Genomic DNA, 26,888 nt, shown 5'->3' with positions numbered 1-26,888 from the left:
ACCATAAAGAAGGCTGAGTGCCAAATAATTGACGCTTTCAAACTCTGGTGCTGGACAAGACTCTTGAGAGTCCCTTGGACTGCAAGGAGATCCAACCAGTCCATCCTAAAGGAGATCAGTCCTGGGTGTTCATTGGAAGGACTGATGTTGAAGCTGAAACTCCAGTACTTTGGCCATCTGATGCGAAGAGCTGACTCATTTGAAAAGACCCTGATGCTGCGAGGGATTGAGGGCAGGAGGAGAATGGGACAACAGAGGATGAGATGGTTGGATGGCATCACCGGCTCAATGGAGATGGGTTTGGGTGGACTCTGGGAGTTGGTGATGGACGTGGAGGCCTGGCGTGCTGCAGTTTATAGGGTTGCAAACAGTTGGACACAACTGAACAACTGAACTGAACTTAAAATATCGTTAATAAATATAGCAATTATATTTAAGTATATTACTATGTTGGGCTTCCTAAGTACCTTGGTGGTCAAGAATCTGCCTGCAGTGCAGGAGACCTGGCTTCAGTCCCTGGGTCAGGAAGATCCCCTGGAGAATGAAATGGCAACCCACTCCAGTATTCTTGCCTGGGAGAATCCCATAGCCCGAGAAGCCAAGGAGGCTACAGTCCATGCAGTTACAAAGAGAGTCAGACACGACTTAGCTACTAAAGAAGAACAAATATAACTATGTTAGTATAACGTAATATTCTTTATACACTTCATCTATTATCATGTATTAGGATACTCTTGCCTGGAGAGTCCCATGGACGGAGGAGCCTGGAAGGCTGCGGTCGATGGGGTCACTGAGGGTCGGACATGACTGAGCGACATCACTTTCACTTTTCGCTTTCATGCATTGGAGAAGGAAATGGCAGCCCACTCCAGTGTTCTTGCCTGGAGAATCCCAGGGACGGGGGAGCCTGGTGGGCTGCCGTCTATGGGGTCGCACAGAGTCGGACACGACTGAAGCAACTTAGCAGCAGCAGGATATTAAACAGTCTTGAGTCCTTGGTTAACAGTCTTGAGTCTTGGTTATAAGAGTCTGAAGTTTTTCAGTTTTTTAAAAATGAGTTTTACCAAAATAATAAGTTCCACAAATGGCTTTTGGTTGATGGTGTTGTTTACATATGGTGCCAATAGAAGGAAAGATTATTTGTGGAACAAGATAACAACACTTCTTACCTTGACCATCTAGGATGAAGTTAAAAGGAGGCTCAGAATGAGAGGCTTTGACTTCTGGCTTTGTCATCAGAAACCAGTGTCTCCAAGACTATATTTTTCCTTTTATACCATCACGGGACAGGCCTGTGGGGTTACATTTTTCCCTGTTCATTTTAATGCTCTATTTTTAATTCTATTTTTATATCACTTTTGGCATATTTAAATATTTTTTTCTCCTTCTCTACAATAAAAGAGGTAAGAAAGATTTTGTTTCATTTTTCTTGACTTAGAAACCATAGTTTCTTTGTCCAAGATTCAAATCAAAAACTCCCCTCTTTCCTTGTGATGTTAATCCATTGGGAACTGTGTCATGTATGTGTCATGTCTGTGTATTTAATACTGTAGTAGATAGTGCTATTATTATGTATATATGTATGTTATACATTCATATGTTGTATGAGTGCGTGTTAAGTCACTTTAGTCATGTCTGATTCTTTGCAACCCTTTGCACCGCAGCCTGCCTGGTTCCTCTGTCCATGGGATTCTCCAGGCAAGAATACTGGAGTGGGCGGCCACATCCTCCTCCAGGCGATCTTCCCTACCCAGGGATCGAACCCACATCTCTTATGTCTCCTGCATTGGCAGGCGGGTTCTTTACCACTAGCACCACATGTGTGCCTGTGTATGTACGAACTACATATATAAATTATGTATTAAATGCTGATTATCCACGCTTGGGAAGTACATTTGTGATGACAACTGTTTGCCCTTGGAAGGTAATTTAAACTAATTTCCACGTGAAAGTTCATTTTGCACTTTCTGGATCAAAAAGCAAAGAATAGACATCACAGTACTGTGTTTGCTGTTTTGAGATGACAACTGGCTTATGGATTGTTTCATCTTAAGATTTTATTATTATTATGTCTTAGTATAATTGTTGGCTAATATAGTATAATTGTGTACTACAGCTGACAGTATAGTTCTGCCAGGTTTTAGGGCACAGTCTTTTTTTCTTTTTAAAAGTGAGGTTGTACTGAAAAAATTATATGAAAAATGTAGTTTAAGTCAGTATAGTATCTTGAGTTTTACAGGTAGCATTTATATTTCTAGCATATGATACACATTCATAGATGTCTTTTCAAACAGAAAATTTATACTTCTATCAGTGGAACATTTATGCTTTCAGTTAATTATTAACAATTAGCTTTTTGGAAAATATTAATACCTCTTCTAAATAGGCAATCATTTTTGGAAATTTGAGAATCACAAAACCTATTATAAACTCCTGTAAGTTTAGTTACCTCTCCCACTCCAGTTCTCTTGCCTGGAAAATCCCATGGACGGAGGAGCCTGGTGGGCTGCAGTCCAAGAGGTCACTAAGAGTCGGACACGACTGAGCGACTTCACTTTCACTTTTCATTTTCATGCATTGGAGAAGGAAATGGCACCCCACTCCAGTATTCTTGTCGGGAAAATCCCATGGACGAAGGAACCTGGTAGGCTGCAGTCCAAGGGGTCGCTAAGAGTCGGACACGACCGAGCGACTTCACTTTCACTTTTCCCTTTCATGCATTGGAGAAGGAAATGGCAACCCACTCCAGTGTTCTTGCCTGGAGAATCCCAGGGACGGGGGAGCCTGGTGGGCTGCCGTCTATGGGGTCGCACAGAGTCGGACACGACTGAAGCAACGCAGCAGCAGCAACAGCAGCGGCAGTAACAGGGTAGATTATTTTATTCTTGGTGAAACCAAGATATTTAGAGTTTAAAACTTTTCTTGAATGTGGCAAATGTAGCCACCAGAATGTTTTTTCCAAATATGCATTAATATCTATGTTATCTTCTGCCATCTATTGATTCAACTCCTGAGTTTTGTCAGTTGGGTACATAAAAGAGATCTTTTGCAAAAGATTTGGCTGGCTGTTTTTGCTTAAAAAATTTGATCTAAGCATCTTGAGGTTATGACAGACGTGTTGTCATTTATTTCATGTTTATTGTCCTACTGATGAAGGGATGCCACCACTTGGAGTATCCTGCTTCCTTGAGCCTCAAGTGTACCTCTAAATCTTTCAACCTCTTTGGTAATTATTTCTGCTAAACTAATTTTTATTATCAAGAATCCAAGACCTAAAGCATAAGTATGCTGATACACTGAGTAGCTGTTTTCCTGTGTTCTATCTTCCATGCCTAATTTTATACAGTTGGGTCTTAATAGTTATAGTAGTTTTCTCAGCTTGTCATGACTTTCGGGCTCACCCAAATGACTCCAGTTCACACACTCCACCTGAATTTGTCTTTGGATCATTGTCTAAAACCCCAACCCACAGATTTAGTCATGGATAATCTACCTCACTGCCCCTCTGCCAAATGTAACCAAAATTTATTTAAGAAAATCCATGTTATGTTTGGAGCTCTTCTCTTTTTAATTTTATTTATTTATCTAATTATTTTTTGGCTGTGCTGGGTCTTTGTTGCTTCTCTGGGCTTTTCTGTAGTTGCGGTGAGCAGGGACTGTTCTCTAGTTGTGATGCTTGGGCTTCTCATTGCGGTGTCTTCTCTTGTTGCAGAGCACAGGCTCTAGGGCGCGTGGGCATCAGTAGTTGTGACTCCTGGGCTCTAGAGCACTGTCTTAATAGATGTGGTGCATGGGCTTAGTTGCTCTGCGGCTTGTGGGATAGTCCCAAACCAGGGGTCAAACTCCTGTCTTCTACATTGGTAGGCAGATTCTTTACCACTGAGCCACCAGGGAAGCCCGGGGCTCTTTTCTCATATTCCACCAAATATTAGCAAGAGAATTTCAAACTTGGTTAAATGATAATATTCAACTGCATGTAATATATGAAAAGCATTTAAAACACAAAATAACATTAAAAGGTTTTAAAATAAAAGACCCCCCAATACATAATAGACAACTATACAGGAGCAATAACCATTTCAGATAAACATAAAAATACAACTTCATATATCATGAAAATGCAAATTAACAGAGCCGTTCCATTTTTACCTTCAAATAGAAAAAAGGTGTCATTTTCAATGCTGATGAGCATGCAATGAGAAGGATAATTTCATACACTGCTGATGGGGCTGTAAATTAAATTTTTTTAATGATTCAGGCAGATGGTGACTTCAGCCATGAAATTAAGACACGTACTCCTTGGAAGAAAAGTTATGACCAACCTAGGTAGCATATTCAAAAGCAGAGACATTACTTTGCCAACAAAGGTCCGTCTAGTCAAGGCTATGGTTTTTCCAGTGGTCATGTATGGATGTGAGAGTTGGACTGTGAAGAAAGCTGAGCGCCGAAGAATTGATGGTTTTGAGCTGTGGTGTTGGAGAAGACTCTTGAGAGTCCCTTGGATTGCAAGGAGATCCAACCAGTCCATTCTGAAGGAGATCAGCCGTGGGATTTCTTTGGAAGGAATGATGCTAAAGCTGAAACTCCAGTACTTTGGCCACCTCATGCGAAGAGTTGACTCATTGGAAAAGACTCTGATGTTGGGAGGGATTGGGGGCAGGAGGAGAAGGGGATAACAGAGGATGAGATGGCTGGGTGGCATCACCAACTCGATGGATGTGAGTTTGAACTCCAGGAGTTGGTGATGGACAGGGAGGCCTGGCATGCTGTGTTCATGGGGTTGCAAAGAGTCAGACATGACTGAGCAACTGAACTGAATGATTCAGGCATGATATATTTATGGCTTTAGATTTTCATATCTTTAGCTTTAACTAAAGGCAAGTGTTATCCCAAGGAAATAATCAGAGTTATATAAAAAATGTGTATAGAAAATTTCATGTCAGCATTGTTTATAATATTAGAAACAAATAGAACTAGTAGAAATAACTAATTGTTCAGTAGTAGAGGAAATATGAGAACAATTATGGTATGCCAGTGAGATGTAATATGTTTCATTTATTAAACATCATGTTATTTAATGATTTGGGGAATGGTTTGCTTGTGATATAAAGTGAAAAAATCAGAGTACAATATTATATGACCAATTCTGATTTTTATTAGGTTAATGTGTGTTGTTAAAGATGGGAAGGAAGCAACAAAATATTTACTTAAGTGGTCTGAGTATTACTTAATGATCTGGGTATTAAATACGTGCAAGAGAAAATATCACCAAAGTGATAGCTTTCTTATAACCAAAGGTTAATGCACTTCTTTTAGAAGGTAGGGTATACTGCTTTATAAGCACAAATGATTTTTTCTTTCTTTTGCAGTGCCTTGTCCAGTGGGAGAATTCTCTCGTTCTGGGTTAATGCCCTGTTATCCATGTCCTCAAGACTACTACCAACCCAATTCAGGGAAGTCCTTCTGTTTATCGTGTCCCTTTTATGGAACTACAACCATCACGGGTGCCAGATCCATCACAGATTGTTCCAGTAAGATGATACTACTTCATTCCTCACGTTATCCTGTATGGGAGAGTTTTATCTCTGCAGTTACTTTAATTGTGACTGTTATATGTTCAGTGCCTTTGGGTGTCTGGATGTAAGCTGTCCTTTTGAAGGGGTTTTTGATGACAATAACTCAGATTCTTCACTCTGGGAATGGCGAACTTCATAACCTCCAAATTTCTAAGAGTCTAGAATTTAATGACATATCCCATCTGTCTCTTATGTTCTGTCTTTTTATATGACTAAAGGAAAATATATGTGGCTTTACTGACTCCGAGAAGCAAAATCATGACCGTGGCATTTGAATAGAGTCTATTCGTAGAGAACAGACTGTGGTTGCCCAGGGGAAGGGGGTGGAGGGAGGAATGGAGTGGGAAGTTGGGAGTAGAAGAGAGAAGCTCGTATATATAGAATGGATAAACAGCAAGGTCCTATTGTATAGCACATGGGACTGTATATTCAGAATCCTATGATAAGCCATAATGGAAAAGAATAAAAAACACATCTATAAAAAATATGTTAAGTTACATATATATTCACTTTTATATATATATACATATATTTAAAACTGAACCACTTTGCTTCCCAGCAAAAATTAGTGCAACATTGTAAGACAACTATACTTCAATTAAAAAAGAAAAAAGAAAAAATAGAATGCACTTAATTGGCAATATCTACTACACCAAATACGTTTCTCAGGTATTTTCCCTTTAACTTTGTTAGGCTTTAGTTCAACTTTCTCAGCAGCAGAGGAAAGCGCAGTGCTTCTTGCTTCTCCTGGACATGTCAAAAAGAAGTATGAAGTCAGCAGTCAGGCAAGTTTACTTTGTATTTGTAAAATTTTCTCTAATGGAGTGCTTGGAAAACAATTTCTCATTATACATGTCATACAGAGGAAAACTACCAGACTTGAAATTTCAACTAATCAAGGGTCATGAATATTATCAATGAGTAATTGCATTTGCTTATGACTTATAATAGGAACTTTCCAAGAATGCACCATTAGAAGTCCTAAGTACCAGAAATTGGAATGTTTCCCCGCGATGTCTGGTGTAGAGAATTGTGGATGTGGAGAGTCTTTTAATTTGCTAATAATTAACATGTACCATGAGCATAACCCATCAGTTGAGTAAGCATGTTGGGATTAGCCAAAGGCCTTTTCTTATTAGCAAGACAAGTTACTCAACTTCCATGAGAGATATTTAAATTTTTTGTCAGTGGGAATGGGGGGGAATCATTTATTGGAGAAAAGTTGTGACTGTTTTAAAAATTAAGAAACATAACTCATAAACATAATTGTTCTCCATTTGTTTTAAAAACTAGTTAAGACCAATTATTTAGAGTGATTCAGCCATTAATCTGAATGCACCTTGCCCAATGTCATAATAAATTCCTAGGTTTTAAGTATTTTTAAGGAGGATAATGAAGTTATATTTCTTATTTTAACTTCCTGCTTCCAAACATTCTCACTTGTAAGGGCTTCGTAAATGAAGCTTTGAAACTGAGCCTAATGGACATAGAACCTCTAAAGACATGACTATCACCTCTGGAGACATATTAGAATCCACTGGCTAACTTTTTAAAATAATGATGTGCAGATATAACTTCCAGAGATTCCTGATTTAGCTGGTATAGGTTGGAACCCATCCTTAGTAAACTTTTTAAATGCCTTAAATGAAGTCTAACATGCAACCAGCATTGAGTGACACTGCCTGGGTTTAGCAGAGTATCACTCAAGAATAGTATGTAGTATTTGTGCCCATATATGGCAGGTACCGGAGATGGCAACCCACTCCAGTACTCTTGCCTGGAAAATCCCATGGACTCTGGTGGGCTGCAGTCCATGAGGTCTCTAGGAGTCGGACACGACTGAGCGACTTCACTTTCACTTTTCACTTTCATGTGTTGGAGAAGGAAATGGCAACCCACTCCAGTGTTCTTGCCTGGAGAATCCCAGGGACGGGGGAGCCTGGTGGGCTGCCATCTATGGGGTCGCACGACTGAAGTGACTTAGCAGCAGCAGCAGCATGGCAGGTACCAGTGTTATGCAGGCAGCCGTCCTGCTGGACTCACTTGGAAATAGGAACCAGCTAATGCTGTAAATCTTCTAATTCCCTACTCAGAATTGCTTTGAAATGAACTTGTCTCGGATAAATTTTCTTTTCACAGGTTTTCCATGAATGTTTCTTAAACCCCTGCTACAATGGTGGAACCTGCCAGCAACTGGGCCGTGGTTATGTGTGTGTCTGTCTGCCTGGATATACAGGTAACACGGAGGAATGCAAATTTTCATTTATCTTTCATACTGCATCATTGTAACTTCAAGTTACTTTAAAAATAAATGCCACAAGATACATTAGACTGGGGACTTCCCTGGAAATCTGGTGATTAAGATTTCACCTTCAAAAATGCAGGGGAGACAGGTTTGATCCCTGGTCGGGAAGCTAAAGATCTCACATAACTTGTAGCCAAAAAACCAAAACACAGTACAGAAGCACTATTATAACAAATTTAATAAAGACTTTTAAAATAGTCTACATTAAAAAAAAACAACCTTAAAAAGATAATGAATGATGCACAAAAATTTGGTTGAACAAGACAAACCAATATGTGAAAAAAGTATACAGATCTTACAAATGACAGTTTTCTTTGCATATTTTGGAGGAAGAATAAATCAGCTTCTCTGTGAAAAAATCACATCATAACTTACGATTTAAATTTGAATACGGTTCCAGAGGTCATGTCCAAGGTTGCATTCTAACACAAATTAAATGCATGACACTCAACCTAGAACAGATTGTCTAGCATAAACATTTTTAAACAAACTCCAGTTTCTCTCATTTGTTTCACACGAATGGAAGTTCTTATGGCCATGATGTGTTGTTTATTTCTATTTTTATGCAAGCTGTGCTTAGGAAAACAGTATGGCTTTGAACTTGATTATGTAGGAATTATGTAAGAATTGTGTTTTCTTGCAGCTTGGTTCAAATTCCAGTTCAGTACAGAAAGATAGTGTTTTTGAGGAGAAATGAACTATATATTAAATGCTGCAGTTCATTTAAAATAATTTCCTGTTTTCTTCTAGAAATGCAGTTTTTCCTTTTTGAGTTTTGTGTCACCAACATGAAGTATTTTAATGAGAAAAGTGATATTTAGATAAAAGAATTCACCATGAAAGAAAAGTTGGAAGACAAAATACAGAATATTATCCTTCCACTTATTTCAGCATGTGCACACATGTATGTGTGTGTATGTTTCAATTTTTACAAGAATTTTTGTCCCAACACTTCGTAAGAAATAATAATCTTGTCCTAGAATTTTATAAATGAGAGGTCGTTGAGAAAAGCATAGTATAGGACAGTGATTCTCAAATTTTGATGCTCATTAGAATCATCAGGAGGATTTCATAAAACAGACTGTGGCATTTCTGTCACATTCCCAGGGGATTACTGATGCTATTGGTCCAGAGACCATTCTGTGAGACCTCCTCGTGTAGAAGAACATGGATTTCAGCAGAATTAGTCCATAGAAAAAACTGTGTGTACCCTATGAGAAGATAAACCCTATTCTAGGACACCTGGCATATGAGTTGAGATCTGGCAGGATTTAGCACCACCCCCTTTCCTCAGCCAAGTGGCCTTGGTAACAAGTACATGTGACTTTCTACTTTTGACTTTGGAATCAAACTAATTCCTGGCTCCATTTCATGCTTCCAGATTTCCCTCTTTCCTCTCTACTTCTGACTTGGGATCTTTTGCTGTCTTTTATGTATCCTTGTAAGGATAGCTTAAATCTATTTAGAAAGAGGTAATACCTTTATGAAATGCTTAACTTTAGATGGTAATTCCTAACATACTTCCTTTTTATTCACCACTGCCACTCCCTATAAATTCAGGTTATTGTGATAATTACCTTTAAAGGATGGTTCTGTTTCTGTTCATCCTCTCTTTGATTGACCTTCAGTGTTTGCATTTTAGGCTTAAAATGTGAGATAGACATTGATGAATGCAGCTCACTACCCTGCCACAACAATGGAATTTGTAAAGACCGAGTCGGAGAATTCATTTGTGAATGCCCGTCTGGTTATACAGGTAAGGAAAGAGTGTCTCATTCTTACAATATAAACCTTTGAAACCTTAAAATAATGAGTTACCATCTCACACCTGTTAGAATGGCTATCATCAAAAGGTAAGAGAGAACAGTGCTAGTGAGTCCATGAAGAAAAGAGGACTATTGTGCACTCTTGGTGGGAATGTAAATTGCTTCAGCCATGGTGGAAAACAGCATGGAGGTTCCTCAAAAAATTGGAAATAGAATTACCATACAATCCAACAGTCCCTCTTCTGAGTATCCATTCAAAGAAATGAAATCACTATCTCAAAGAGATATCTGTACTTCCATGTTCATTGCAGCATTATTCACAATAGCCAATGGCCAAGATATGGAAACAAGCTAAGTATATATCAAGAGATGAATGGATAAAGAAAATGTGAGGTAGGTAGGTAGGTAGATATCCTTCAATGCTATGTCGCTTCAGTTGTGTCTGACTCTTTGTGACCCTGTAGACTGTAGCCCACCCGGCTTCTATGTCCATGGGATTCTGCAGACAAGAATATTGGACTGGCTTGCCATGCCCTTCTCCAGGGGGTCTTCCTAGTGGGAAGGGATCCAACCCACATCTCATTATGTCTTCTGCATTGGCAGATAGGTTCTTTACCACTAGCACCACCTGGGAAGCCCTATATATAACATGTATTGGGATATTATTCAGCAAATATTTGGCAAAGAGAATATTTTTTTCCACAAACATTAGTCTTGATTTCCAGTTTCTCTGCTCTTACACCTGAACAACTTGCCTGAAACTATTAGTCTTAAATTCCTTTCAGTTTTCTCAAATGCAAATATTCTGTGATTCTTTACAGGTCAGCTGTGTGAAGAAAATGTAAATGAGTGCATCTCCAGTCCTTGTCTAAATAAAGGAACTTGCGTTGATGGCCTGGCTGGTTATCACTGCACGTGTGTGAAAGGATACATGGGTAAGACGTGTCCGTTCTTCCTAGTTGTCTTAAAGAGTTCCGTAAAGCCTCACAAATCATGATATTTACTGTTATACAAGTGACATTATATAAGTTAATGTTAATTATCTGATTTTATAACTGCACCATGATTTTATAAGTGAAAGTCCTTATTTTTGAGGAAATTCACACTGAAATATTTAGAGGTAAAAGAGCATCAGGTCTAAAATTGACTAAAGCAATTCAGAAAAAGTAATATGTTCTTGTGCATGTGTGTGTATATATGTATATGTAGGGACAGAAAGAGAAGACTTGAGTTTATATGCTAAGATAAACACTCAAGAAGTAACTGGAGATGATAAAATATTATTATAAGTGAATGCTAAATAATAGAATGTGTGTATGTGAGTGTTTGTAAACACACATATATAACTGGTAAAGAATAAGTCCAAAACAGAAAATGATCAGTGACAGAAAGAGGCAAGATCAAAGATACAGGTGAACATTTTGGACTCTATGTGCTAGTTTCATTTATGTTTAAACATTTTCTCAGTTAGGCGTCCATTGCTAATGTTAGTTCCAGAAAAAGGTAAGGTTAAAAGAGCAGATTATCAAAAATACAGTCCTAAAATGATTTAGAAAAGCCAGAGCTTATTTAAGGATAGGTCCCAAACCTGTTTGGTCTCCCAGTGGCTCCACAGCCTCCATTTCATCCTTTCAAAGCAGCATCCTCCAAGGAGTCCTCACCTTGATTCCAGTTTTCCAAAGGGGTTAACCTTTGGGCTGTCTCTCATCCTCATCCATCCCCAGGCCTACACTGTGAAACAGAAGTCAATGAATGCCAGTCAAGCCCATGTTTAAATAACGCAGTCTGTGAAGATCAGCTTGGGGGGTTCTTGTGCAAATGCCCACCTGGATTTTTGGGCACCCGGTGTGACATAAACATGGATGAGTGTCTCAGCCAACCATGCAAAAATGGAGCTACCTGCAAGGATGGTGCCAATGGCTTCAGGTAACAGACTAAGCCTGGCTCTTTTCGCTGTTTTTATTGTCTTAACTGTTCAGTCATTCTGCCGTCTTTACAGAGTATTACTTTGAATCCCAGGCCAGCCCTTCCCAAATCCTAGCCCCAGGATAAGCTATGGTAGAATCTGACTACCACCTGATGTTCTGATTTCCTACCTCTTGGGTAAAGTCTGTAATTTTGTAATAGACAATCTGTATGTTTTAAGTTCTCCTGTGTTTCTGAAGCACAGCCAGACTTTGAAACCACTATTCTATACTTGGGAAGTCATAAAAGATAAAAGGAAGGACATATATTCAAAAGCAAATGCAGAATCACTATTCAAAACCCAGTTTTTAATGTTTTATATTTTAGCTGGAGTTTTCCCACCAACTAAAATCAGAAGGAATAGTGCAATTCTGCTGTCACAGAGCCATTCTATGACCATGGTTTTCAAACTTTTTTTTAGTTTTAGTGTCCCTTGTTTCCAGGGAAATCAGAGTGTAAATAAAAAATTAAAGCTAAGCTTTTGTGGTTGAAAATAGTGGTGTTTTGAGGGAGAAAGACTGGCTTCCTAAGACAGGTCTTGGGGTACCAGTAGAAAGTGGTGTGAAAACCAACACTTTTTTTAAAATCACTACCAAGTCTGCTTTATTCCATTCACTTCCCCTTGCAGGATCTGTGGCTTCTGCAGTACAAAAAGACAGACTGGCTTTGCTTGCAGAATTTTAGAGAACTTTACTGTCCTCAGTAAGTAACTGGTTCTGCAAGTTTTCAAAAGTTAAAAGCTTAAAAAAAAAAAATTCTACCTCAGTTGCAATATTTCCCAGCCCCCTTCCATTACCATCCCCCAAGACAGCTAGGACACTATCTGGAAGAAATAGGGAGCCAGTTTTGCCAGTGAGACTTTCACTCTCAATGTGAAAATGAGATCTTAGTGTAGCATCAACTTTTCATAGGTTTTTTTTTTTTTTTTATATCTTCAGGCATATAGCACCTAACCATAGGCAATGAGACATTTCCAGATGAACAGCACGAGTGCCAAACTCTCCCCAGGGTCCAAAACAATCGATAAATACCAAATTTGTCTAAATCCTAACTAGAGGAAAGGTGAAGAAGGCAAACTCTCCACTTCAAAAGGAGTGCTAGTTGCCACTGAAGTGAATCTGTTTCACAAAGATACTGAACTACTGTAATGATATCAAACATGGACAAATATACATCAGAAATTAAAACAACATTGTAAATCATCCAACCAGTCCATTCTAAAGGAGATCAGTCCTGGGTGTTCTTTGGAAGGAATGATACTAAAGCTGAAATGCCAGTACTTTGGCCACCTCATGCGAAGGGTTGACTCATTGGAAAAGACTCTGATGCTGGGAGGGATTGGGGGCAGAAGGAGAAGGGGATGACAGAGGATGAGATGGCTGGATGGCATCACCGAATCGATGGATGTGAGTTTGAGTGAACTCCGGGAGTTGGTTATGGACAGGGAGGCCTGGCATGCTGCAATTCATGGGATCGCAAAGAGTCGGACATGACTGAGCGACTGAACTGAAATTAACTATACTTCAATAAAATTTAAAAAACAAGTGTTTTTAAAGTATTTCCAAAAAAAGGCATGGACAGATAAAGATGAGTGAAATTCAGCCAAAGTAGGTTTACCATCAAATACACAGAACTCCATAAAGATGCCCACCAATTCCAACTGAGATTTTCTTTTGAGCCTCCAAATACCATTTATTTATATTATTACCAATATAAAAGAGGTCCCCATATAAACATGCTGCTGCTAAGTTGCTTCAGTTGTGTCCGACTCTGTGCGACCCCAGACGGCAGCCCACCAGGCTCCTCCGTCCCTGGGATTCTCCAGGCAAGAACACTGGAGTGGGTTGCCATTTCCTTCTCCAATGCATGAAAGCGAAAAGTGAAAGTGATGTCGCTCAGTCGTGTCACTCTTAGTGACCCCATGGACTACAGCCTACCAGGCCCTCCATCCATGGGATTTTCCAGGCAAGAGTACTGGAGTGGGGTGCCATTGCCTTCTCCGTATAAACATGCTAGTAGTAATATTAACTACATTTATTGGGCAGATCCTTTTTAATTAAAGATATTTCAGATATACTGAAAATTACAAAGAATAATAAAAGTCATACACTCACCACAGTAGTGATCAGTCCTTAGCCTTTTGCTATATTTGGTTCATATCTTTCATTGAAATGAAGTACACTGAAAAAAGACGAAAGCACTGGAGTTATACAAAAGATAGTGCAGTTGGCACAGTGGAAAGACCTCTCGAAGCTAGAATCCAATCGTGTCGCTTTCAAGTCCAAGATTCCCATTTACCCAGTGTTTGACTTTGGACAATTCTTTAAAAAAAAAAAATAAATAAATAAATAAATTCTGAAGATAGATTTGGAGTCCCTCCAATAAGCGTGTACACACACACACATTCCTCTTCTTCCCTAACAGTAACCACTGTCTTGAAGTCGGTTTATAGCTTTCTCATTCAGACTTTGCTTTACTACATATATGACTTCATAAACAATAAATAGTATAGTTTTACATGTTACATAAGTAGTATCATACTATATATATATAATCCTTTTGTATTTTGTTTTTCCTTTTGACACCGTATTATCAAGGTTGGTAATTTGCCTCTAGTTTGCTCATTTCAACTGCCAATTAGTATTCTATTGGATAATTATACCACAGTTTATTTTCCCAGTCACTTCTTCATGAACATGCAGAATGATGCTGTTGTGAACATGCATAACATTTGTCCTTGAACACCTGGCAATCATCTCCTAGAATTCATACTAGAAGTGGACATACAGGGCTCTGGAAATGCAAACCCTCCACTTTCTTTGACATTGCCACATGGTTCATGACACTTGTCAGTATTTGACATCATTGGATGTATTTTCCATTTGGAGGGGTTTAGATGGCTTCTCGCATTCCCCAAAGACTATATGGCATCCTGATTGAGATCAAAGTCCTTCACCACCACTTAGTATCAAGAGGACTTAGGCAAATTAACCTCTCTGAGCCATGATTTACTCATCATAACTGGGAATAATAATATTCTTCATCATTATAAGGATTGAATTAATGTATGTGGGGATTCCCAGGTGGTGTTAGTGGTAAAGACCCCACCTGCCAATGCAGGAAGACCATAAGAGACACGAGTTCAGTCCCTAGGTCAGGAAGATCCCTTGGAGGAGGGCATGGAAACCCACTCCAGTATTCTTGCCTGGAGAATCCCATGGGCAGAGGAGTCTGGCAGGCTATAGTCCATGGGGTCGCAAAGAGTCAAACAAGCTAAAGCAACTTGGCATGGCATATGTAAGTGTTTAGAAGAGCATGTGAACTTTTTATATTTTTCCTAGCACTTTGTGGTGAGAGAAATTGCCAGTGTGTGAATAACCAGAACTAATTTATACTCCATTTTTACCACTACAGCATTTCAAGTACATGTTGTCTTCAGTTCAGTTCAGTTGCTCAGTCATGTCCGACTCTGCGACCCCATGAATCACAGCATGCCAGGCCTCCCTGTCCATCACCAATTTCTGGAGTATACTCAAACTCATGTCCATCGAGTCGGTGATGCCATCCAGCCATCTCGTCCTCTGTCGTCCCCTTCTCCTTCTGCCCCCAATCCCTCCCAGCATCAGAGTCTTTTCCAATGAGTCAACTCTTCGCATGAGGTGGCCAAAGTATTGGAGTTTCAGCTTCAACATCAGTCCTTCAATGAACACCCAGGACTGATCTCCTTTAGAATGGACTGGTTGGATCTCCTTGCAGTCCAAGGGACTGTCAAGAGTCTTCAACACCACAGCTCAAAAGCATCAATTCTTCGGCGCTCAGCTTTCTTCACGGTCCAACTCTCACATCCATACATGACCACTGGAAAAACCATAGCCTTGACTAGACAGACAGACCTTTGTTGGCAAAGTAATGTCTCTGCTTTTTAATATGCTATCTAGGTTGGTCATAACTTTTCTTCCAAGTAGTAAGCATCTTTTAATTTCATGGCTGCAATCACCATCTGCAGTGATTTTGGAGCCCCGAAAAATGAAGTCTGACATGGTTTCTGCTGTTTCCCCATCTATTTCCCGTGAAGTGATGGGACCAGATGCCATGATCTTCGTTTTCTGAATGTTGAGCTTTAAGCCAACTTTTTCACTCTCCTCTTTCACTTTCATCAAGAGGCTTTTTAGTTGTCTTAAATAGGTTTATTTGAATGAACTTTAAAAAGTAATAGTTAAAGCACCGTTTTAATGTGGAAAATGAGTTTCAGCATTTCAGGATTTTTTTAAAAATTCAGTTAAACTGAAAAAAAGAAAAAACAAAAACACTTCACCCATTTTTCCCACCCTATGCCTCTGGCAACCACCAGTCTGTTTTGTAGGCTGTGGGTGGGTGTGGGTGGGTGTGTATACACGTATGTATATTTAGATTCCACATGCAGGAGAGCTCATGTTAGCACTAAACTTTCCCGAGTCTTTGGAGACGGCGCTGTCACTAACGGGAGGCTGCTTCTGACCCCTCTGCAGCTCTTCTGATTGTCACGACATTGTGTGTTCTTTCAGGTGCCAGTGTGCAGCAGGCTTCACGGGGACACACTGCGAGCTGAACATCGACGAGTGTCAGTCTAACCCCTGTAAAAATCAGGCCACCTGTGTGGACGAATTAAATGCATACAGCTGTAAATGTCAGCCAGGATTTTCAGGCAGCAGGTGTGAAACAGGTATATGTGAGCTTCGTGTTGTTAAGAACGATACCAAGTATAGTGATAGTGAAAGTGGAGTCTCTCAGTCATGTCCGACTCTTTGCGACCCCATGGACTAGCCTACCAGGCTCCTCTGTCCATGGGATTTTCCAGGCAATAGTACTGGAGTGGATTGCCATTTCCTTCTCCAGCGGATCTTCCCGACCCAGTGATGGAACCCAGGTCTCCCGCGTTGTAGACAGACGCTTTACCGTCTGAGCCACCAGGGAAGTCCAAGTATAGTGGTAACAATGTCAATTTCTACCTGCACTAAGCACAATCTATATACCAAGGACTATGTGAAGCATTTTGTATTTATTTAACCTTCACAGCCATCCAATAAAGTGGGTCATGTTATCTCCAGTAGCACAGAGGAGGAGGTTGAGCTTAGAGATGTGAAGGTGAAATGGAGAAAATCGAATTTAGCAGAACTCTTCACATTCTGCATGTTTAGAAAGGACACTCGGATAAGTCACTTGATTTAGAAGGTTAGAGCCCATGGATATGTTTGAGAATTAATGCTAAACAGCTTTCTCAGAGCATAGGAGTCTTCTAGCTATAGGACTTTGGTTCTGTTGACTGGGATATGCAGGATTGGGGCTCCTGAAATGGGGAAGAACCAGGGCCCTGAGCAGGAATGGCCTGTTGCCCTCGCAGTGGACCCCCCCGCCCACCTTGTCTCCTGCAGTGTCAGTTACTCCACTCTCTTGAGTTATTCCCATCAGCCCACAGGTGCTTAGTCTCTCATCTTGAATGACTCCCCAGCCCCACCTCTCCTTCCAGCTATTCTGTTTCGAAGCTTCCTTTCACTGCTGAGTGCTTTTCCTGTCTTGGATATTCACTGTTGGTTTTATTTAAACCAATTTGTTGAACAAAAAGGAAACAGACTTACAGAGAACAAACTAGTGGGTACTAGTGGAAGGGGGAAGAAAGGAGGGCAAGATGGGTATAGGGATAGAAGAGGTACAAATTACTATGAATAAAATAAATAGGCTACAGGGATAAGCATAGGAAAGACAGGGAGTATTTTATAATAGCTATAAATGGAACATAACCTTTAAAATTGTGAGTCACTGTGTTGTACACCTGAAACTGATTTAATATTGTAAATCAGTTATATCTCAATAATAATAAAATACATACAAAATACTAAAGTAATATGTTATTTATTTCATAAGCAATATGTATTTAATTTTGAAATTGCTTCTCAGATTATCATATTTACTGAAATGAACTTCTTTGACGATAGTATTGCATACTTGCTACTACCTTAGACAATTGAAAAATGCTTCACAAGTGCCATGATATTTTCTTTTTATTAAAGTGTAGTTGATTTACAGTGATTTGTTAGTTTCTGGTATACACAGAGTGGTTCAGTCATATATGTTTGTATACACATGTATATATATTCTTTTTCATATTCTTTTCCCTATACTATATTACAAGATACTGAATACAGCTCCCTGTGCTAAACTTGTTCATTTTATGTACAGTAGTCTGTATCTTCTAATCCCAAACTCCTAATTTATCCCTTTACCGTCTTTGGTAACTATGGTAACTATAAGCTGGTTTTCTGTGTCTGTTAGTCTGTTTCTGTTTTGTAAATAAGTTCATCTGTATCATTTTTTTTTAGGTTCTACAGGTAAGTGATATCATGATATTTGTCTTTTTCCATATGACTTACTTCATTTAGTGTAATAATTTCTAGGTCCATCCATGTTGCTACAAATGGCATTACTTCATTCATTAACAGGCTTCCCCGGTAGCTCATAGGGTAAAGCATCTGCCTGCAATGAGGGAGACCCGGGTTCAATCCCTGGGTCAGGAAGATCCCCTGGAGAAGGCAATGGCAACCCACTCCAGTATTCTTGCCTGGAGAATCCCATGGACGGAGGAGCCTGGTAGGCTACAGTCCACGGGGTCACAAAGAGTCAGACACGACTGAGCAACTTCACTTCACTTTACTTCATTCTTTTTATGGCTGAGTAGTATTCCGGCACCCCACTCCAGTACTCTTGCCTGGAAAATCCATGGACGGGGGAGCCTGGTGGGCTGCAGTCCATGGGGTCGCTGGGAGTCGGACACGACTGAGCGACTTCACTTTCACTTTTCTCTTTCATGCATTGGAGAAGAAAATGGCATCCCACTCCAGTGTTCTTGCCTGGAGAATCCCAGGGACAGCGGAGCCTGGTGGGCTGCTGTCTATGGGGTCGCACAGAGTCGGACACGACTGAAGCGACTTAGCATAGCATAGCATAGTATTCCATTCGTGTGTGTGCCACTGTGAGCACTGAAGTACATGTATCTTTTAGAATTAGAGTTTTCTTCAGACATATGCCCAGGAGTGTGATTGCTGGGCTGTACGGTAGTTCTGTTTTCTGGTTTTTGAGGAAACCTCCATACCATTTTCCATAGTAGCTGCACCAGTTTGCCTTCCCAACAGTCGAGGAGATTCCCTTTTCTCCACACCCTCTCCAGCATTTATTATTTATAGACATTTTAGTGATGACTCTCCTGACCATGTGAGATGATACCTCATGGTAGTTTTGATTTACATTTCTCTAATAATTAGTGGTGTTGAGCATCTTTTCATGTGTCTCTTGGCCATCTGTATGTCTTCTCATTCTTTTCTTATTTGTTGCAGAACAGTCAGCAGGCTTTAACCTGGATTTTGAAGTTTCTGGCATTTATGGTTACATCATGCTGGATGGTGTCCTTCCAACCCTCCATGCTGTGACCTGCACGTTCTGGATGAAATCGTCCGACGACATTAATTACGGGACGCCGATCTCCTATGCCCTGGAGAATGGCAGTGACAATACCTTCCTCCTAACCGATTATAACGGGTAAGCAGAGACATCAGGAAGGCCATGTTAGGACTTATCCTGGCACCAGGTTAGAACTGACATGGGAGGGGATGGAGCAGTAGGAGGGTCAAGTGTTCCAACAGGACAACAGGGTGACGGTAGTCAATCAGAGCATCTGGACAGGTCCTATACGAAGGCAGCATTTCAGTGGTAGTACCTTATACATGGATTGTGTTTTGCTATTTGCTAAATATTACCATCTGAGCCACCAGGGAAGCCCAGGTATTTTCTTATGTATTATTTCATTTGAGCTTCACAAGGCCTTGAGGAACTGATGCCCCTTTACAGGTAAAATAATGAGAAGCTAAATGCTTTCCCTCCCAAATCTCACACCACGGGAGTGGCAGAACTGTCAAACTGACTGTTCAGACCAGTGCTCCTTTATTTACATATCAGAGTGGCCAAAGGTCAAAGGATTTCCATGGCACTGTTGGTCCTTGGAAGACCCTTGTATTGAATAAGAATCCATTTGAAATCTCCAGGGCGCAAGATGACATTTTTTTATGTCTTTTTGGATCAATTAGTTCCAGTTCGGGGCCCCATCCCTCTGGGCTGATAGGAAAGTCAGCTTCAGCTGTTTCTCTGATTTCTTTCACTAGTAACTGCTTATCCTGTCTTAGATACTCATGGATCATCTAAAACCCACAGAGTTTTGCTAAAGAGCCACAGACAGGCTCAGGCAGGACTTCGACCACTGGTTGTCTGTCCACCCTGCTGATCACTGAGCTGTCCGCTACCTCTGCCTCTGTGGTCCTTTCAGAACCTCGGCTGTTCGCCACGTGTGGAGTCCTTGGCAAGGCTGAGAGTTTATGCCTTTTGATTAAGAAAGATTCTGTGGCACACCACATGGCCTTTTCCTCCCAGGTCCACCCAAACGTGTGGCCTTTTGCTCTGAACAGGTTCCAGGCTTCAGGGACAACACATTGAGCTCTCCTTCCTTGCCTCAGTCCATGAGATTCTCACTGTCCTGGTGAAAATCTTTCCATCCTCAAACCCTGTCCTTCTTAGTGGACTTGAACAGTCAGAAACAAAATGTAAGAAATTTCAAAATCCTCCCCCGAGACAGATTGTCTAGAAAGAGAAAAATCTGTTGCCTGCTTAAGTTTGGGGAGAAAGAACGGTGGGGAAACAATTTGTGTTTTAGAAATATCTTTTCATAAACATCTTTGAATAGGGGTTTAGAAGATGCTGATACAGTTACTCAATGACTTCTTCTTTATCAGTTTCCCCTAATCTTTTCTTTTTCTCCATTTGCTTTTGAAGATACTCCACTTTCCACTGCTTCTTAACTTGGACATTTCTCTAAGTGACATGGTTGTTAGAACCCTTTTGTAGCTGGTCACCTCTGTTTAGTTCCAATTATTCTTTCCCTTGCATCAATGTACTTCATCTGCCAAATGACTGTTCTGGCAACAGAGAGATAGGACTGATTTCCTAGGACATCTCTGAAGTCTTCCAAGTTGTAGGAACATACATCCTAGAAAAAAGAAACCAGACTGACATTTGCGAAACTCTCATTCCTTCCATTCTTGACTCATTCTCTCTAGAATAGACAGTTGGTGAATTATCTCAAACTGGGCCAGTTTGTTTCAGTTTGTCCTAAGGCATTTTCCCTACCCCTCAGTGTTTAAGAAACACAAACCAGTTTTCAGTAAGCTACAAGACAATAAAAGGTAATTAATAATCAACTCTGCTTCTATGAAACATGACTCAGATGGAGAAAAAGAGGTAATGGTTGTACCCAAAGTGCTTTACCCACAAAAAAGGAAGAAAGATAGTAACATGCCCCACATAAGGGATTACAACATATGACTAATGATTGTATCCCTTGAATCTTTGTGCAGCTGGGTTCTTTATGTAAATGGCAAGGAAAAAATAACAGACTGTCCCTCTGTGAATGACGGTAATTGGCATCACATTGCCATCACTTGGACGAGTACTGGTGGAGCCTGGAAAGTCTACATCGATGGGAAGTTATCCGACGGTGGCATGGGCCTCTCTATTGGATCACCCATCCCTGGTACGTCTTAGCAAACAGCATATACTTCCATTCCATGCTAGAGGCGGTGGTGCTCTGATGAACAGCAAGTTTGCTAAGTTCTGTCTCCCATTTACCACCTCCTGATTATCCAGACTGTGAATTATTAGAAGCTTTTCCTAGGTGAGCTGTGTGACTCTGTATAAGAAATGCCTTTGGGATCTAAAATAAGACTACCAAGATGCATGCTGAACTGACTGCGTGATTACTAAATTGTCTTCCAAGAAGGAGATGAATTGCTGGTGTTCTGTTTGTTGGTTTTGTCTTTTTTTTTTTTTTAGGTTCGGTTTGTGATCAGTATACACACTAAACAAGTAGGTTCAGAATACAAGCTGGAGCACTGCTAATAGTTCTCTATCTTTTATGCCCTTTTTCTCATAGAACTCAAACTCTCTTCTAAAAATACTTTTAAACAAATATTTAGAGAGTTGAGTTTTGAAGGAATGCAAAAGTATTAAGTGTTCCAGGGTTCTCGGCATTGTACCTGGCAGTAAGCCTACTCTATCTAGGTTCTTCTGTGACTTCTGTGATGTATGTCATGTGAGGAATAACAGCTGGAGGCCCCCTGTAGTAAATAAGGAAACATTAAAAGTGTTTCTGCAGGAAGTGGTGTTATCCTGTGAAGTGAAGTGCTGGCTTCTTTTTGTGTTTAAAGTGTTGTTGTTTTTAACTCTCCCTTCTCTGGGTGGTGAGATTGCAGGTGGCTTTTATATTTCTTCTTGGTCCTTTTCTGATATTTTTATAATGAGCATTTATTTCATTTATGGTAAAAAAAAAAGTTTCTATTTTAAAAGAATTGAAACTATAATAGTAGCTACCCACAGGGATGGTTCTCTGACCACAGCAATAAGAATGAATTATAGTCCATAACTATTGCAGAACTCCATTTGACAGACCCTAGTGAATGACTGACTGTGGTTTGGGTGACCAGATTTATTGAAGACTGTGTTAGGTGAGATAGAAATTCTTGGGAAAGGACCATTATTAGAGCAAGAATTAGGGGTAGAGGAAGATTCTGTATTTGGTTTTAGACATATTGAGTATGAATTTTAATCCCACAAATGTATGCAGCTAAAAACATAATTTGATACCATTTTATATCAAAATGACAGAATTGTCTTTTAGTGATAGGTTATGTTTGTCAAGAATTAAGCATGGTAAATGCTCTTATAGAGTCCTGGGGGATGTGAAAATTGATCCAGACTTTCTGGGAAGATATTTAGAAACATTTCATCAACAACCTTAGAGAAACTCTTTGCATGGAACCAACAATTCTCTACCAGGAATTAATCAAAAAGAATTGGTGATCTGAACAAATATCTATGTATCTATATATTTAGTTCAGCATTACCTTGGTACCAAGCCTGGAAACAACTCCAGTATCCATTAAGAAATAGTTGTTAACTTAGTTAATTAAGAAAATTATGGATTGTTGCACATTCACATGATAAAGTAGAAGACTCTTGAGAGTCCCTTGGACTGCAAGGAGATCCAACCAGTCCATTCTGAAGGAGATCAGCCCTGGAATTTCTTTGGAAGGAATGATGCTACAGCTGAAACTCCAGTACTTTGGCCAACTCATGCGAAGAGTTGACTCATTGGAAAAGACTCTGATGCTGGGAGGGATTGGGGGCAGAAGGAGAAGGGGACAACAGAGGATGAGATGGCTGGATGGCATCACCAACTCGATGGACGTGAGTTTGAGTGAACTCTGGGAGTTAGTGATGGACAGGGAGGCCTGGTGTGCTGCAATTCATGGGGTCACAAAGAGTCGGACGTGACTGAGCAACTGAACTGAACTGAAAACTCATGAAATGAAAATATGTTCAAGAAAAGCAAGCTTCCAACATCATGTGTAGTAGGATCCTATGCTGTGTATTTTAAAATCTCTCTCATACACACATACTAAAAAAATAATTTTAAAAACATATAATCTAGAAAGAAATACACAGAACTGTTAAATGATTTTTCCTGAATAGGAAGAATTCCTTATACTTAATTTTTAAAAATGTTCTTCCATGTGTATATATTCATTTTTAATTATTACTTTTATAAGAGAAAAATATAGGTTGGGAAATCATGAATGAGGGCTCTACAGACATGGATTGGCAGGAGATCACATGGGAGAATAAGTGAAGGAAGAAGAGAGGAAGCCAGGGTAGAATCCTGGGTGCATCGGAATCTAAGAGGCAGGTGGAGAAGGGAGACTGAGGATGAGTAGAAAGGTTCAAGGAGAACCAGGGGAGGATGCTGTCATGAAAACCAGCTGCAATCAGGAGGGCTCCTGGCAGGAAACAAGTGACACACACAAGAAAGATAACTGAAGAATTCAATGAAAGGATTGTTTTCAAAGATATGGGCTTCCCAGGTAGTGGTAAAGAACCCGCCTGCCAGTGCAGGTAGATGTAAGAGGTGTGGTTTTGATCCCTAGGTTGGGAAGATCCCTTGGAGTAGGAAACGGCAACCCACTCCAGTATTCTTGCCTGGAAAATCCTATGGACGGAGGAACCTGGCAGGCTGTGGTCCATAGGGTCACAAAGAGTCAGAACACAATTGAAATGACTTAGCATGCTGTCCTGGGCAAGGTTAAGAGAACCAAAATGAGGTAGTAAAATACCCCATGCCTAGTAGCGATGGAAAGTCACAAGAGATGTACATGAAGTGACAGAGAGTGGGAGTTGTCACCAGAATGTAGGTGAACCTGTAGTGATGGGGAGAAATCACCCAGTGGGAGCAATGATGCAAGACAGAGGAAAGCAGCCCCTTCCAGCCCCTTCCATCTGTTGCCTGGGGGAAGGTATCCAGGAAGTTAAACTTGTTTCTCATCCCACTTTCTTACCTTGGGCTGGTCTCTCCATTGGCCAGACAAACAGAGGCCAGAGGACTGAAGAAACCAGGTGGTGTAGTCCATGGGTATCAACCTTGCGGCCACAAAGCAGAGTGGAGAAAGGGGAAGGGTAGCTCTCGAGGGGTACAGACCTTTTAGAGTGCCAGGAAGGGCAGTTTAGTAGAATGAAATGCTTCCAAGAAACAAGTGATACAGAGAAGTCACCAGAGGTGAATATTGAAGAGTTTCCATTGGATTGGGTCATTAAGCAGCCACTGGAATGAATGTTCCTTGGAATTGGTAATAGAACTTTAAGCATTATAGGCTAAAGAATAAGACGATGAAGAGCAGCTACTGATAATCTGTCACGGAGGGTAATTTCCTAGAGCGAAAGAGGCAAAGTAGGACTTAACTACTTTGTTGACATAAAATATTATATACATATATATGTATATATGCAGTTTTATAGTTAAATATTTATAAATCTAATCGTGTTCCAAATCCTCTTTGACTGATTTTTCAGTTGCTATATAAAATGTCGAACTCATGTTACTGTTAAATCATGCAGTGAATGTAGAGAATTTAGCTTCTCAATAATTTCCCCTGAAATTATTTGTATAATTTGTATAGGCTGTGCCTTCGTTAAGTTAGCGTTTTAGAAAGAACAGCCAGGCCACTCTTCTTCCTTTTTTCTTTCCTTTTCTAGGTGGTGGTGCATTGGTTATTGGGCAAGAACAAGACAAAAAAGGAGAGGGATTCAACCCAGCTGAGTCTTTTGTGGGCTCCATAAGCCAGCTCAACCTCTGGGACTATGTCCTGTCTCCACAGCAGGTCAATTCCATTTTCAGTGTATGACAGTAATGACATGCAAAGGTACAAACCAGTACAAACGTGCACAGCCTAATGCTACCATATCTATGCCACCGCTGAGTTTTCAGAACTTAGCAGCAGTATCATTTGATGCTATGATAGTAGACTAAGCTAGGCAGAGGTTATTTACAATGTCTTGGTGATGGTTTATAATTTTATTGGACATGACTGTTTCATAAAATCTTGTGATTTCAGAACTAGAAAGAATCATAGAGAAGAATATTTCCAATCCCTCTGACTCAAGAAGCAGAAATTTAGGGCTGGCACAAGATCACACATACAGAGTAACAGATGGGCTAGTGGTTAAAGCCAGCCTACAGTCCAATGGCCTGGGTTCAAGTTCCAATTTCACCATGAACTCACTCTGATGATTTTGAACATGTTATCCCATCTCTCTGTGCTTCAGTTTTCAAATCTATTAAAGATAAACAAATAGAGCTGTATAGTGGAGCTTTGGCAGAATGGAACAAAATCCTGCCTGTAAGATTGAGGTATTGTTTGGCACATAGTAAGGGCTTGACAGGCTTCCCCGGTAGCTCAGTGGTAAAGAACCCACCTGCCAATGCAGGAGCCGTGGGTTCGATCCCTGAGTCAGAAAGATCCCCAAGAGAAGGAAATGGCAACCCACTCCAGTATTCTTGCTGGGAAACCCCATGGACAGAGGAGCCTGGCAGGCTGCAGTTCATGGGGTTGCAAAGAGTTGGATATGACTTAGTGACTAAACAGCAGCCAAAGTGCTTGATAGATGTTTACTCCGACTATTATTTTGGCAGAACTTGCCTGAACCTCAGCTTTCTCACCTCCAGATCAGGGATAGGAGGCCAGAGAGGAAGTGCCCCTCAGCACCTTAACAAACTGCAAAGCTTTAGACAAGAAATTCTATATGTAGAATTTCAGAATTTCCAGCAACTGTGAAATATTTGGTAAAAGGAATGGTGCGGGTGGAGGGGAGAGAGAGAAAAGGAAGAGAACTTTCCTTTGCCCCTGAAATCACCCCCTACATCCAAAACTCTGCTTCCCGCCCCCCACCCCTCACAAGCCTGTGAATGTTTTCAGCAGGACCAGATTAAGATATAATAGCTCTGTCTTCCAGAAACAAGTGAGATTTGTCTAAAAGATGGATTTGTAAACTTTCAGGTGAAATCGCTGGCCACCTCATGCCCAGAGGAACTCAGTAAGGGAAACGTGCTAGCCTGGCCTGATTTCCTGTCGGGAATTGTGGGGAGAGTGAAGATCAATCCGAAGAGCATATTCTGTTCAGGTTATAGATTCCTTCTTCTTTAGATTCTGCTGTCTCTTGATTACTCTGGGATTTTCTAGCAAAAGGAGACATTTGATTCTCTACTGGTCAAATAGCGTGTGCTTGTCAGTCTACTGTTTACCTAATAATTCATGTTTAGCCTACCTTATCTAAAGGGTCTGTTATTTTTTTTATATATACTTAAATACCTTCTGTATAACACAGTACAAAATAATTGTGCAGGAAACTTGAACAAAGGTAAAATAAGGGAAATAGGATGAGCAGAGGGATATGGTTAATTTTTTTTAAATGCCCATCGAAGTCCTGTCCCCCAGTTTGAGATGGGGTACTCTCTTGGCTCTGTAATTACTAGCCATCATCCACGTGCAGGTAGCACAGAGGGGAAAGAAACAGATGTAGTAATATACATACTGAGTGGCCAAACTCTGAATGGTCCCAGCTGCCTCCTAAAATTCAATATATAATAGTTAAAGAAGTTTCTGAAGGTATCCTAGAATTCATGGCTTTTGTTAACTCATAAGAACATTTTATTAATTCTGAAATACTATTTGTAATTCAAAGATACCATTTTCCTTAAAAATATTCAGCAGACTTCTGCTGAAAGAGGAAAAGCTGTTTGTTGACTCCAGTAGTTTTTTTCTAGAAATTTTGCATGCCAGAGATCTGGTTACACGTTATCTTGTTTTAGTA

At 40.2% G+C, this 26,888-nt stretch overlaps 1 protein-coding gene across 1 annotated transcript in view; it reads left to right on the top strand.

The window, feature by feature from the left end:
• Positions 1-26,888, top strand: part of SVEP1 (sushi, von Willebrand factor type A, EGF and pentraxin domain containing 1) — a 204,599-nt gene that overhangs the window by 118,244 nt on the left and 59,467 nt on the right. The window contains exons 19-29 of the mRNA XM_044940425.2: positions 5,370-5,531; positions 6,270-6,361; positions 7,716-7,812; positions 9,524-9,637; positions 10,469-10,582; positions 11,372-11,573; positions 16,157-16,314; positions 18,980-19,181; positions 21,047-21,222; positions 24,774-24,898; positions 26,075-26,198. Of these exons, the coding sequence (XP_044796360.2) occupies positions 5,370-5,531; positions 6,270-6,361; positions 7,716-7,812; positions 9,524-9,637; positions 10,469-10,582; positions 11,372-11,573; positions 16,157-16,314; positions 18,980-19,181; positions 21,047-21,222; positions 24,774-24,898; positions 26,075-26,198 (1,566 nt within the window). The remainder of the gene's footprint in view (positions 1-5,369; positions 5,532-6,269; positions 6,362-7,715; positions 7,813-9,523; positions 9,638-10,468; positions 10,583-11,371; positions 11,574-16,156; positions 16,315-18,979; positions 19,182-21,046; positions 21,223-24,773; positions 24,899-26,074; positions 26,199-26,888) is intronic.

This window comes from Bubalus bubalis, chromosome 3 (genome assembly GCF_019923935.1).
Source record: "Bubalus bubalis isolate 160015118507 breed Murrah chromosome 3, NDDB_SH_1, whole genome shotgun sequence".
NCBI lineage: Eukaryota > Metazoa > Chordata > Mammalia > Artiodactyla > Bovidae > Bubalus > Bubalus bubalis.
Note: the sequence above shows the minus strand (reverse complement) of the source record. Positions and strands in the feature narration are given on the sequence as shown.